The 14967-nt window shown below is 35.8% G+C and overlaps 1 protein-coding gene across 3 annotated transcripts; it reads right to left on the bottom strand.

Moving 5' to 3' along the window:
* Positions 1-6780: 6780 nt before the first annotated feature.
* Positions 6781-14186, bottom strand: LOC122292519 (3-phosphoinositide-dependent protein kinase 2-like). 3 transcript variants are annotated; one of them, XM_043100919.1, is made up of 12 exons: positions 13259-13401; positions 12699-12914; positions 11740-11920; positions 11535-11587; positions 11068-11175; positions 10894-11002; positions 10730-10808; positions 10337-10502; positions 8606-8740; positions 8345-8511; positions 7364-7586; positions 6781-7200 (listed from the first exon to the last, which is right to left on the bottom strand). In XM_043100919.1, the coding sequence occupies exons 2-12, from the start codon at positions 12714-12716 to the stop codon at positions 7117-7119; spliced, it is 1323 nt and encodes a 440-aa protein (XP_042956853.1). In that variant the 5' UTR covers positions 12717-12914; positions 13259-13401; the 3' UTR covers positions 6781-7116. The 3 variants fall into 3 exon arrangements, with proteins under 3 accessions (XP_042956853.1, XP_042956851.1, XP_042956852.1); XM_043100917.1 differs by lacking the exon at positions 12699-12914 and having other exon boundaries at positions 13259-14186; XM_043100918.1 differs by lacking the exon at positions 12699-12914 and having other exon boundaries at positions 11068-11169; positions 13259-14178.
* Between the last annotated feature and the right edge of the window lie 781 nt (positions 14187-14967).

Below are 14967 nucleotides of genomic sequence, written 5' to 3'. Positions count from 1 at the left end.
AATGAATCAAAAATCTAGTGCAGTTTTACCTGCAAGTATACAGGCGTTGTAGTATCTTACAGGATCGTATCCACAGGGATTGACTTTTGTGATAAAGAAATAAATTCAGACAATAAAACGAAATTACGAAAAGAAACGTGTAATCAAATGAAGATTGATAAAATGAATCAAACCGACATGATAAAACGAATGGAAAAAGACTAAGGTTTCGAGGATCCGTCTAATAATTTATGATATTGTTTCCGATCCATTTACTTCAATTAAACTAGCATAATGATTCCGTTTAATTGGAAGATTTAGCATTTAAGATCAAGAATAACAGACGCTTATGATCGAGCGTGAACGATTGATGATTAAAACATTTACAAATCTATTTGAATACCACATGGATTCCTCAAGCATTCACTGTATTCGAAAATCACAATGAATCAAGACGAGTATATAGATAATCAAATTATCCAAATAAAATCTTTCAATCAATCAAGCTCGCAAAATAGATTTTATGTCGATTCGGAAACAATATGTAAATCATTAAACTTCACCTCTAACCTTAGTATGGAAATTTAACCAAACAAATTCATTGCAAATACTATAGTAATATTGTTCAGGATAAAATTAAAATAAAATACAATGAAACCACACAATAACATAAAACTGAAAAGAAAATAAAATAAAATAAAAGTTACAACTCCAAACATTATCCATGATAATATTAAAATAAAACTCAAGCTAAAATGAAAATTAGATCATAAAACAGGAAATTGAATTACAAAGAAAACTCCCCTAAAGACCAGTCTGTTCCGCGTTCCGTGGCTCTTCTTCCGTCCAAGCCAGTCCTTCTAATGCAGCGTTACCCAGCTCCCACGACCAGATTAGCCTCACCAACCATTACAATAAACAAAGTAAATTCTCCCCGTCTACTACTCTCCAGCGTGTGTCTCGGCTGTGCCTTTGCTTCCTTGTTCTCATCAAACTGAACTGCAGCAGAATAAAGTAAATTCTCCAAGAACCAAGACAACGCCCCACGTAACACCTCTCCCTCTCTCACCAAGCTGGTCTCACCCCAGCTTGAAGGGCTCCCCTTTGCTAATTTTTTTTTTCACAATTTAAACCAATCGGTTCCTTCTCTACTTTACCAAACCGACCCCACTCCTCTTCAATCCTTCAATCTCGGTAGTGATCAACCAAGCAAATTATTCCATTCTCACCTTCTTTTCTTTAATGAGGGCCCACACCCCAACTAGTTGCCTCTAATTCTACCGGTTTCTCAAATCATGCAAATATTTAATTACCAACTACTCCACTTAGCTTAAAGAATCATTTAAATATTGATTCCTTCAATTCCGGTTCCACTCTTCCTTCATCTTAGCTCCTTCTCTCGGCTGCATCATCAACCAACACACCTTCTTTTCTTTTCCATGAGGGCCCACGTTCAGCTAACACAATTCCCTTCCACTCATTACTCTCCCTCTCTACTCACTTTTTCTCAATATCTAACTCACACCGATTCCTCCCTCCATTTCGGTTGCTTTCACTTCTCTCTCTTTCCCCACTTAACTCTCTTCCCATGTGCTCTTTTTGTCCTTTTCCTATCTCTTTGTCGTCCAGCATTATATATATTTCCAGCACCATTGGTTGACTACACTCACTCACTCTCCTTCAATCACGGCACAACACACTAAATTCTGGAAACTCCCCTTCTACTTGGATGAAACACACTAATCAATCAAGCACAGCTCCCTACACGTCTATACTCCCTGCACTTCAGCTAATTCCAGCCCCCACATCAATTGCTTTCCACCTCCATCTCCCACTTCAACCAATTGCTTCCCCCCACTTTCTTTCCGTAAATCTTCTTCCATCTCTTTCGGTTGTTGAAATGTGCCTCCTTATTTTCCTTCATTTCGGCTGGCTTTGTGTTTGCTTTTTATTTCTTTTACTTTCCGGTCTCTCCACGTTTCCACCAGCTCCACCACCAACTGAAAGCATGTGAATTTTATTCAAGCTGTAGATAAAAATAACACTCAAAACATAAATTAAAATAGATTATCACAAATATGTTATATATGTGAGGAAATATTGCCCAATTACATCATAAATGTAAAATTAAGCATAAACATGATATCAATCTATTAAAAATCACAACTCGTATTTATGCTTATTAACCATTTTTCCATCTAAAACCAATAATAATATCATGAAGAATTTAAAATACATTGGTTTTAAATAGCTAAAACATGTAATATTTCAACTCAATCAGTTTTTATAAGGATGTATTTGCAGTCATCTACTTAGTGAACTTGCAGTAGATGCAGAATTTGTAGTTTTTATGGGGATGTATTTGCAGTATTTTTCTTAGTGAACTTGCAGTAGATGCAGAGTTTGTAGTTTTTATGAGGATGTATTTGCAGTCATCTACTTAGTGAACTTGCAATAGATGCAGAATTTGTAGTTTTTATGGGGATGTATTTGCAGTATTTTTCTTAGTGAACTTGCAGTAGATGCAGAGTTTGTAGTTTTTATGAGGATGTATTTGCAGTCATCTACTTAGTGAACTTGCAGTAGATGCAGAATTTGTAGTTTTTATGGGGATGTATTTGCAGTATTTTTCTTAGTGAACTTGCAGTAGATGCAGAGTTTGTAGTTTCTATGAGGATGTATTTGCAGTCATCTACTTAGTGAACTTGCAGTAGATGCAGAATGTGTAGTTTTTATGGGGATGTATTTGCAGTATTTTCTTAATGAACTTGCAGTAGAAGCAGAATTTGTAGTTTTTATGAGAATGTATTTGCAGTCATCTACTTAGTGAACTTGCAGTAGATGCAGAATTTGTAGTTTTTATGGGAATGTATTTGCAGTATTTTGCTTAGTGACAAAAGCAATACATGCAAAAGTTGCATATTTTATGCTTGGGTATTTGCAGATTTTTTTCTTGGTGACAAAAGCAGTAGATGCAGAAATACCCAAGCATTGTTTTATGCTTGGGTATTTGCAGTATTGTGCTTAGTGACAAAAGCAGTACATGCAGAAGTTGCATATTTTTTGCTTGGGTATATGCAGATTACATTTGCATGTTTCTGCAGTATTTTTCTTGTCATGTGAAGAGCAGGTTTTATTAAATTCTTACTTAACTTGCAGTACATGCAGAATGAATAAGATAAGCATGGGAATGGAACAATGCAGTATTTTTCTTGCTAAGTTCGACTCATTGTCGGCTCAAAACCTGGGGACAAAGAATTTTAAAATACCACATTTTCATTGCAAGTCTCAATAAATACAAAGACTTTCCACAAAACAAAATACAAAAATGTTCCACATACATGAGAATACCAACTTTCTTAATACTACCTACTTTGTTAATAAACAGTGGAACATTAAAGAACAAAAAAAGTCAAGACTTTTTACAAATAAAGTCTCAAGTACATTCATTTTAGTCTAGACTTACAAAGGCTAAGTTCCTATCAAATACAAATACAAAGTGTTCATCATTTCGAGCGTATCAAATACAAATAAAGTACTATGGACATTAGCCATTGCCCACGAAGCAGCGTGCGTGCATGCCGCATGTCGGCTTCTTGCCTACGAAGATGAGCTTCATTGTTGTGGAATGCTAACTCCCTCTTGTCAATCTCTTCTTCTCTCTTTCGAAGCTGGGCTTCATCATTGTGGTGTGCCAACTCCCTCTTCCCAATCTCTTCTTCTCTCTTTTTAAGTTCTTTCTCTTTACTTAATATTTCTGCTTCTATTTCTGCTTCTCTCTTTACAAGGGATTGCTCTTTGTATTCACTACCATCTGCCCACTTGAAATATTTGCAGTGTGGTAATCCCTGTGTAGAACATAAATTGCAGTACAATTCTCTCAAGAAACACACAAGTACAATTAATATGTAAATAGAAACACACAAGTACAATTAATGATATATACCTCTTTGTTATACATTGGACACCCAAAGAATGCTCGGCCAGGATTTCTTAGAGTATTTGATATTCTAAGTACAGCTTCTTTCCCACAGCTGCACATTGGGACAGTACTCAATGTGCTATTAACAAAAGATGCTGAAGAAACTGATGATGACATTCTCAATTCTTTTTCCTGATGAAGAAACATCAAAATAAATAAGTAAATAAAATCTCTTGTTGAAACAATAAAAAGAAAACAGTTTATATATATATATGGTCATGTTCTTTAGGTCTGACTTCTCATTTGTCACAACATCCTAAGATTAGTAATATATTTGACAAATACAAAGTCATCTGTCTTGGCTCAAGTTGTGTCTTTATCAATGTTCTCAAAAAACAGGAAAGAAAAATAAAAAATCAAAAAGAGAAGATTCAGGCATTGTTTGGGTAATATATGTGGGTTTCTGAGTAGTAGTAGGTTCATGTTTCTTAGACCATTCAGTCTCTGTTATTCATATCAAGGAGTTATTAAAATTATTTTAGTAAAAACAAACTGGCCAATGTATGGCATGCTTTCTTAAAATGAGAAAATGGTTTTATTCCTTTGTACCATTAGTCCCACTTTCACGATATGGACAAAGGTTATTTCTCCAGAACATAAAGGTGATAATTAAGCACCAGACCCTCAACCTTAATTTTAATGAACAAATGTTACAGATCCATAAATAAATATAAGAAGTTGATCAGAACAATTGAATTACTTGATGTCTCCGTACTGGCTATGAGCTCCGCATTAGATGCCAAAAGCACACCATAAATAATTTTAATTTGGAATAAAATTGAAAGTAAAAGCCAACAGCCAATAAAAACGCTACGGTTCAAACTAGAAATGCCATAACCAAGACAGGAGATATCCAAATCAACAGAGTTGAAAATATCACATGCTGATGAGAAACCATCTCGATGTCCAAAGTAAAAGTCGGCAATAACAGAATTTGCAGATGAGAAAGAATACAAAAATTAACACAAAGATTGGACTGTAGCGACAGACAATTATAGCAGTGCAAAATACAACAGCCGAATCACAGCCACGATACCTGAAGAAGCTCTAGACTAATAAATAAAAATGGGGTTTTAAACATTGTTCATCGTGTAAATATCATTCAAAACTATACGCGCGGAGAGGGGGTCCTAGATTGAGAGAAATCTAATACCTTTAACCCAAAGAAAGAAAGACAGAGAGAGAATAAATTCGTACCTATTCCTTGTAATGGAGCGAACACTAGGATCAACCAGCCAAATCAGTGAGTACTTGAAGAACCTCTCTTCATGAAGAACCTCTCTTCATGAAGAACCTCTCTTCATATTGTTTTGTACATTAAGAGTGCTGCTATGGGGGAATCGGTGATTTGGGGTTAGGGTACTGGGGAACTCAGGGAGGGAGAACACTAATGGGAGGTGAAGAGGGAAACCGAACGAGGGGGAGGGGGAAGAGGGAAACAGAACGAGGGGGAGGGGGCTTTGGGGGAATTGCAGATTTGGGGTTAGGGTTAGGGTACTAGGAACTAAAAGAGGGAGAAAGGGAGATGAAGAGGGAAAGAGAACGAGCGAGCGGGAGGGAGCTTTTACCTGGTACGTTTGACTCATTAAGTTAAACGATGCGTTTAACTCTAGCGTGGCAACCGTCCGCGCGCAGGCCGAATTTGTGACTGCAAACAGACTTTTCCAATAGGTAAAGTGAAAACCGTAAATAGAGTTGAGCTTGAGATGCGAAGATGATGATTGAAATTCCAAATGAGTGGCCCGTAGAAGGAAGGCTCGGCCCAATTCAACATGTGCGGTTTGGGCCTATCCGCCTATCTTTTTTCGGAGAGTGCCCCGAACACAAGTCCAAATGATTTTTTTAATAAGTTCAAAAGAAATTAAGTAATGCTACGTACAGTTTGTTGTACATAAATAAGTGTCATATAATCGATTTGAAAAAGAGTGAAATATAATATTAAAAAATAATTTCTTTTTATGTGAATCTTATATTTATTCAATTTTTTTAAAGTGATTACATGGCGTTCGCACACTCATAACTGTGATTATCATTTAAATTAATAAGTTGGTTTGGATTTTGGAAACCTTGTGTGATTTTTATGATTTTGATGTTAAAAATTAAAATTTCAATTGAACAAGAAGTGTAGAAAAAATAAAGTTTTAAAAAAAGAGAAATATTATAATTTATTATTCATTTAAAATCTGAGTTGATATTAAACCAGGATTCTAATTTCTTTAGTTCACGATTTAAAATTGTTTATGTGGCTTCTAATGTGTGAAAAAATTCAAATGTCCTTGACCAAATAAAAAATTTGAAAAATATTATATATTTAAAAATTTAAAGACGTCATAAGCATAGGAAAAGAATTAAAAGACAATCATAGACTTTGTTTCTTGTATGGTCGTGATTGTTAAACACTACCTAGCTCAAGGGCGAGAGAGGTGACCGTGATACACGCATCATCTTTGTTTAAGATTGTTTAAAATCAAGGTTTCAAAAAAGGAAAAATCTGAATACAAGCGATTCTATGAACCAATATACGCACTCATTCAACGTGATTAGTGAGAAAATTAGACTTTAATAAAAATGATGTCAATTTAAATTTTGAATATAAAGATAGCAGTATTAATATACAGATCGGTACGCAAATTCGCTTGCACATAGCAAAACTCTCCAAAGAATGTATTATCTCTACATATTATGAATGCACTTCCCATTCCAGTCTCCTTTAGTTGCAAGCTGTTTGAAAGTTTTCAAAGTAATGGAGGATGACAGATCAGTAGGAGAAAGAAATCAGCAAAGTTCAGTCTTATCCAAGTTCCAAGAACTCTTTCTGCTATGATTCCACAAAAAGAAATTTCATTAATGAATTTTCATCAAATACAGCACACTGAACTCATGAGCCCACCCCAACAAACCCTACGTTTAAAACTCCACACTGTACAGATTACACCACAGAATGAGTGAAACAGCCTCATCACAAAATAAAATTTAAGCAGTGTGAGAGGTGAGTGGGCAAATTGAGGGGGCAGCTTTCCACCTTGGAACATCCCAATGTGCAACTCAAATTTCCTTTGTTGAATAAATAATTCTCTGGGAGTAATCAAATTTTTGAGAATCTCCATGTTGCCCTACACTATCATAACATCCAAAGAATGAGCTGTCAATAAATTCTACCGATTTTGAAGTCCCTCAATCGCATTTTTCCATTGGCATGCTCTTTGTTTTGCATCCTCCAATGACATCACCTTTTTTGGCTGAAACATTACATAAGTTTGAATCAGAGAAAGGGACAAAAAACAGCAGTGCATAGCTATGTTTTCTTGTGCCAGCCAAATCAAGAAATAAAAAATTATAAGAAATTAGTGAACAGGAAATATGCACTTGATGATGATAAAGCAGTGAACAAGGGATGCATACTGTGCAAATCTTGAAATGTGAAGGACTTGTGACTTGGACGCTGAGGTCATTGGGGTTGTCTGACCAAATTATGTTTCCCTTCACAATCAGTTTTGAAGGGTCCACATAAATCAATTTTGGCTTGTTGGTGAGGATAAGCTGCACCTTCTTGCTGGTTAATTTCTGTAATTTCTTCACCAATGAGATCATAAGAACAGATTCCCCAGGATCCAGGAACTGTTGCCTGTTAACATGGTCGGCATAGAAATTAGATATGCCCACTGCAAGTGACCCAGCATGTATGCATACAAACAACCAAAACAAAACACAAAACCCTCTGAGAGTGACCAAGCAAAAACCACTAATGCCGCACATTTAAAACTCTGTTTGGAATTGAGAAAGTATAACAGAATCTAAAGGAAAGAGGCCAAGTCCCTTGTGAAATCTCAAGAGAATCTTCCTTTTAAATTCCTTACAGAAAAGCATACACATTATTAGACAACCAAGCGACTCTGAAAATCCATCTGCAAACTGAATAAATATGCTGCAAGGCATTCCTCAAACCACCAATGCCACACATTTAAAACTCTGTTTGGAATTGAGAAAGTAAAACAAAATCTAAAGGAAAGAGGCCAAGTCCCTTATGAAATTTCAAGAGAATCTTCCTTTCAAATTCCTTCCAGAAAAGCATATCCATTATTAGAAAACCATGCAACTCTGAAAAATCCATCCGCAAAGTGCATAAATACTGCAAGGCATTCCTCAAAACCAATTCCATTGGAGGGGACGGTGTACTTAAGATCAGGTCCAACCACCATCTCGTGCACGTTAAAAGTTGGGACTCCCAGTCAACAAGCACAACATAACATGTACAGTCTCTAAAAACTTAGAACTCACATCAGATCGAATTTCAAGTCAGAGAATCACAGGGTTTTTGGTGACAGTAAAACATGATTTGACAGCTTGATGCCAAGCATGAAGCAAAAGACGTTGAGAAAATACCATTTTGAATCAAATGAGTCAATCGAAGCAAGCCTAGTTATGTGGACAGGCCCTTCGGATGATGATCCAGCACCACAATTACCATCAGCTTTTCCCACTGAACCGTCCCCAATGTGTGAAGGGTTCCATGATGAATCTTGAGCATCATCACCCTCACTTGATTGAACCTAAAGTTTCCAAGAATTATTTTTAACCAAGAAAGTGATGCTTGGGAAGAGTGATATTTCTTCAAAACAGTTTCATGCATGACACAAGGCATACCCCTGGTTCCGGTGCAAGTTTTGGAGGGGTTTTCCCTCTTAAATTCTTCCAGTCAATTCCCTTGAAAAATGGGTGAGTCTTGAGTACTGCGTAACCATCTGATCCAGCACCTGGTCTCCTGCTGGAATCTAAATCCTGAAACATGGTTGTGGCTATTTTAGGGAATTTAAACGCTTCACGTTGTAATATGATCACAAATAATTGAGATTGCATCTAAAAATAAATTATCGCATCTTAAAAGTAGATATTTTGTCATGACATGCATGTCCTTGTTGTTCCCATATGGGGGATAATTTGAATTAAAAAATTGAAAGATCATTTACTGATGAATAAAAACGTATTCTCCTGATTTTGGAAAACTATCAAAATAGTGTGCTCATAAAAACAATGATCTAAATTCTGGAATTAGATGGACATTTCATGATTATTTGCCAATGGGTCACCAACATCAGAAGGGCGAAATTCAGTCAGTAGAACATATCACCATGCAGAAGGAAGGACCTTCCACTTTCCAGAAAAAACAAAATGGTGGATAAATGACACTTTGATGCCCTCCTATTGTCAAATTTTCCCAATATTCCCATTAATCTTGAAGTTTAGTTCATCAAATTATTGCGGAATTACATGCCCATTTTCCTTCTTTTAGCCATCACGTGATAAGCATATTGAAATTAAGATTAAATATGATGAAAATCCAGATTTTTATAGTGCAGGAACATTAAATTAATCACATAGTTTAGAAGTTGATGGTTTAAATTTAAAGCTAGTGGAGGGGGGAGGATGATGCAAATGACCTCATACTTCTGGGTAAGAAAGTTTATTGGATGCATTGTCAAACATGCTTAAGAAACAATTGTGCACAAAAAGGCTACACAGTCTTGGATTACATAAGTTCTCTACGAAGTCAATCTCAAAAGACAGCCATTTCGTGTTATTCTTTTCAAGGCATAACTGTTGGCAATGCAAGAATATGTGGTAGTTCAGGGGGGAAAATGAAGGTCAATACTTTGAAATTCTGTAATCAACAAAGTAAACAAGCAGGACTCTCAGGGGAGCAATGATGCCAATACTCGTAGTCGACCAGTCATTTTATGATGCTATACCTAGGCTCAGTAGAGCAGGAATGAGGAATAACTCCGGAAAACAACAGACCAAAATGGTGAATGTTCAAAAGCTCAAATAATCGAGAAAGTAAATTAACAAGACACCCAAAGGTGGCAGTGGTGGCCATTGCTTTTTGTAGTAGGCATGGAAGTAGCAGTAGAAAAAGGAGGATGAAGAGGAGGGACAACAAGAAAAAATGGAAGAAGCTACATTGTTCCCAAGACCCACCTTCAATGTCTTCAACTGAAAAAAGCGGTTGCCTTTTTCAATTTTTTCTTCCAACAAGAAGCCCTACGACATTAATGGAAGAAGGATTTTGGTTTCTCTTCCTCAAACAGAATAGACCAAACCATGTACCTTCAAACCAATGCCAATGTGAGGTTGCCCGACAACAAGGTCATATCATAAATATTATAGCCAAAAACCCACCACAATAACTTCGGTGTAATTCTAATTTGCGTTTACTATGTCAATGTTTTAATTAACTTTCCTAATAGCAAGACGAAAAATTCATCAATAGAAAGGGGGGAAAAAAAACTCTTTGAGCAAAACTCTAGGAATTCCATATACAGCACTAGCACGTTTACACAAGCATTCTAGCTAACCACAGCTGAGGTTGTAGCTTACCAATAACCGGTCAATGATGTCTCTTGCCTCTTCTGAAAAGTAATCTGGAAATCTAATATCTCTGGCTATAATTCTTTGGAAAATAAGCCATTCGCTTGCATCTTTGAAAGGAGAAGTTCCTGAAAGCATTTGGTACAAGGTGCAGCCAAGGGCCCAGAGGTCATTTCTGTTTTGATATTTTCAAAGAAAGCAAAGGAAGTTATCCTACATAGGGATTACAAGTTAAAAAACAAAACAAAAAAAAAAAAAAAAAAAAAAAAAGGAATGAAGTATGCAAGTCAAGTATTGAAATCATTTACAATTAGAAATATTGAGGTTAAGAATTTTGTATTTATTGCACTAATGATGCACTCTAACCTGCATGCCTGCTTAATCAAGAAAAGAGTCACTCACCCAATCGTTGCAGGAGAAGAATTGAGAACTTCCGGAGGAACATATGCAGCTGTCCCCACAAAAGTACAGGCCTTATCATCTGGGCAAGGCATTAACTGAAATTTTTTAATTCATCACTCAAAACTAGTATTAAACAGCTTTCACTTGATAGTAATTAATCTAACCTGATGCAGCATTTGGAGGAACTGTAATTCGACTCTCCTGCATAGGCTTTACACTCCCAAAATCAGCAATTTTAATGTGTCCTTCTGCAGTAAGCAGCAAGTTCTCGGGCTGCAATTAGAGAAGCTTTTAGAGATATTCATCCACCGATAGAATATTTCGAGTTAGGAAAATACCTTGATATCACGATGTATCAAGCCCAGACTATGAATGTACTCAAGTGCATCGACAACTTCAGCTGCATAGAAGCGAGTTTCATCCTCTGACAAGCGACCTTTCTGCAGCTTAAAGTAACTGATAATGGATATTGTGGAATGACAAGCTAAAAGGCAATAGCACTTACTGGAAACATAAGAAAAGAATGGAATTCAAGATATTTTGACAAAGCAAATAGTCAGGAAAAAAAAAAAAAGATTTTGGGCTGCACTGCGTTAAATGAAATGCAGATAGCTTTAACATCCTGGAACAGAGAGGCAAGTCAAAAGGGAAGAGTAGGATGACTGGAAAGCAGCTCAGCAGCTCCATTGTCTCTAGTGCAGGGCATTTGGTCACAAATAAATAAAGGGCATTTGAAGGTATTTTCAGGGTAATTCGAATTTGATAATTCCAGCATATGAATACTATTACTTCATTATAAGCTTACCCTGGTTATTTGGTCAAAAAGCTCTCCACCTTCACAGGATTCAAGTGCCATATCTACACAGCATAATAAAAGAAATTGATATCAAATAATATCCCAAATAAAGCAAAACCAGAAAAACAAGACAAGGAACAAAAGAGTGCCTACAGAATACTGGTACAAAAGATCAGATATTATGAATAAATTACACTAAGAGTAGAGTACCTACATAGTGAAAAAGTATCTTGAAATGTAAAAAATAGCCTCACTATGCCAGGATGATCCAATTGATCGAGCACAATGCGTTCCAACTTCACATAAGATGTTTTATTTTCTTTGGTAATGAATTTTTTGTCCATGATCTTCAGTGCATATACAGTTCCTGTATCCTTCTTCTTTGCCCTAACAACCTGTTAGCATCATTTATTTGATGTTCAGAGAAGAAAAATTATAAGAAATCAATACTATGTGCCCACATATACAAGTGTTGCCAAGGATGAGAGAGAGGCTAAAATATAAAAAAGGACGAATTAACTAAAACCAAAGTATGGCAGCTAAAAAACAGGTAAAACATATGTAGCAGCAAAAATTAACTGAAATTATATGGGTGATATATTTAAAGCACAGAAACAGAAAGCCTAATAATTGGTTCAAGCTTAGCCTTTCAATTAAATGAAAACAAAAACAAATCAAGTAAAACGTATCTAGCAGTGAAAATAACAGGTATCCTCATAAAGCATCCAATAAAATTTCAGTTAAAAAAATCAGTTAAAATGGACAAATAATAGTCAATCCATACCATCAATCAACTGAAAAAATACCATGATAACATGAGACACTTCAGCGATTAGCATTGATTTACATTATTAGAGGAGGCTTGCATCTATGGCCACAGTGCTCTTCAATGTAGCAACTCAGTCAGACTGATCAAAATAATAAAAGTCCGAGATTTTTATGGCTTCTCTCTCTCTCTCTCTCTCTCTCTCTCTCTCTCTCTCTCTCTCTCTCTCTCTCTCTCTCTCTCTCTCTGTGGATATTTATATATTTGCTCTAAGCTTCTAAAAGTGCAGGTGAGAGTTGAGAAGTTCCACTAATCTCAATAGGCCGTGTTGTCTCAAGAACTCAATAATTGTTCTGTAGCTGAGAAGTAAAAGTTCCAGCACGCTATAAAGCTGAACACAAACATACTACGTGGAAGAGCCACATTTTTCATTTTCTGAAAACAACAGAGCACCAATGCAAGGACCAACCGAATAAGGGAAAACGCAATCTTTGCCTGAGTTCTCAGCAACCTTAGGAGGAGGCTCTGATATCAAGTCCCTTGTTCCTTCACGTCCCATTTCAGGGCCCAATTATCAAACAATCTTACTGCTAAATCCAACTGCCCTATTGTGCTATACCCACCTGGGTTTATCATAATTAAAAATAACATCTTTTTAACATATGAATGGAAACCGCTATAGAAATGCCAACGAACCGTCATAATTTTATTGCGCAATGCCCAACCGATCATCATCAGAGAAATAGTTCCCATTTATAAATATTCCCAAAAATGGCTTATATAAATTTACAATATTCAGTACCCAGTACCACTCAACCATCAAAACGTAACAATCAAAATATAACAACAACAACAACAAACTGATACAAGATTGCACGAAATGGAAAAAAAGCAAATGAACAAATTAAGCAAACAAAAAAGCCATAATTTGCCAAGCTGAACATTTAGAAAAAAAGAAAATATAAACCTTGGAATAGGACCCGACGCCGTAGATCTTGCCTAGCTCAAAATCCTGAATTGTAAAACTCTCCTGGGGTGCCCTAAAAGCAAAGCTCTTGGATCTCTGAACATTCCCACCATTGGAAGAATTCCCCTGAATTTTCAACTTGGAATCAAAATCCTTCTCCATTGCCAACATGTCCCTCTCTCTCTCTCTCTCTCTCTCTCTCTCTCTCTCTCTCTCTCTCTCTCTCTCTCTCTCTCTCTCTCTCTCTCTCTCTCTCTCTCTCTCTCTCTCTCTCTCTCCTAAAATTCTCTACATATAATCTCTCTACACCCACCACCACTTCTCTCCTAGAAAACAAAATGGCAGGAGAGCAGTGAACAATTAGAACAGTGAGACTGTCTTTCTCTCTCTCTGCTTGATATTATTCTCTGAAAAAGAAAAAGGAAAGGTGGTAAGTAGTGTCCTTATTGAGGATTTATATATTATGGGTATCTATGTGTTGTGTAGGTGAAGGTGATCGGCTTTAGCTTTGGCTCTGGTTTTCAATTTTCAAAACCCTAGAAAGTATATTGGATAATGAGAGAGAGAGGATCAGTATCGTTTTTGATGGAGGAGAGGGAGGTATGGGGATTGAAAAGAAGAGAATGGCACATGGGATTGAATGATGGAGATCATCTCTCTCTCTACACCTAAAAAGGGCGAAGGAGGTTAGGGGTGATGCTGATGCTCCATTATTGGATATGGATACCTTGTTAAGAAAATACATATATACGTATTATGTATATATAATGTCTCCATGAAAATTAGCTTGCAAATAAAATTCTTGTGAATTCTTTTCTACATAATCAGTAAGATTTGAGAAAGATATTGTCTTGATAAGGAGCAGTATTCGCCATATCCAAGATCAAGTTTTTAAGTTCGTTAAAGACAAATGTTATCAAATATCAATATCTCAAATACACAAATTATATCAATAATCAATAATCAATAATCTCACAGGAAAATATTTTCAGTATTTTTTACATGAAACTTGTATCTGGATTTTGTTATCTTAGGATCAATGTGAAATAGATCTTATAAAGATAGCCGAGGAAAAAACAAATCTACTAAAGATATCTCTTTTTTAAGAATCTGGGAGACCATTTGAAGTCACTTTTGCTTTTGAAGGTGAGACCTGGCAGTTCAACGTGAACCCAGAGTTTGAAAAGTTTAAAAATCAAGGTGGTCAAACTGTCCAAGTGCTCAGGCAACTATGACAGATGTGCTGATCGACTTCGAAGATACACATTTTCAATGCTTTATATTCGCTACAAAGCAAGTACGTTACGATGGATGATTTGAAACTTCTATCGAAAAAATATTATCACTCTATATTATATACGAATAACATTTTTTATAAAAAAATTAAAAAATGATAATATTTCTGTTTATTTTGTTTGTTATTTTCTTAACTTTTCTGAAATTTCGCAGTTATCATCTTTAATGGATAATAAATAAAGAAAAGAAATCAAAATTGAAGACGAAGAATTAAAACAGGAAGCACTTAATGAGAGTAACCAAACAAATTAAGAACAAACACAAAATAAAAATTTCCGTTTAATTTATTTTTGCCCTCTAAAGTTTATTTTTACTTGCAAATTAATACTCATCTATTTATACATAAAAATATTATAAGTACAAATAAATCTTACAAATATAAGACTTTAAACTGACGTGGTTTAATATGATAC

Source organism: Carya illinoinensis, chromosome 13, assembly GCF_018687715.1.
Source record: "Carya illinoinensis cultivar Pawnee chromosome 13, C.illinoinensisPawnee_v1, whole genome shotgun sequence".
Taxonomy (NCBI): Eukaryota; Viridiplantae; Streptophyta; class Magnoliopsida; order Fagales; family Juglandaceae; genus Carya; species Carya illinoinensis.
This window is presented reverse-complemented; position numbering and strand designations above follow the sequence as displayed.

Excerpts from the sequence above, each read along its gene's own strand:
- LOC122292519 (XM_043100917.1), bottom strand. The coding sequence starts at position 13,429 with ATGTTGGCAATGGAGAAGGATTTTGATTCCAAGTTGAAAATTCAGGGG. Across the intron at positions 11,588-11,739 it reads TCAAGATACTTTTTCACTAT|ATATGGCACTTGAATCCTGT; the intron begins GTAGGTACTCTA and ends TATGCTGTGTAG. Across the intron at positions 10,809-10,893 it reads TCCTCCAAATGCTGCATCAG|ATGATAAGGCCTGTACTTTT; the intron begins GTTAGATTAATT and ends TGCCTTGCCCAG.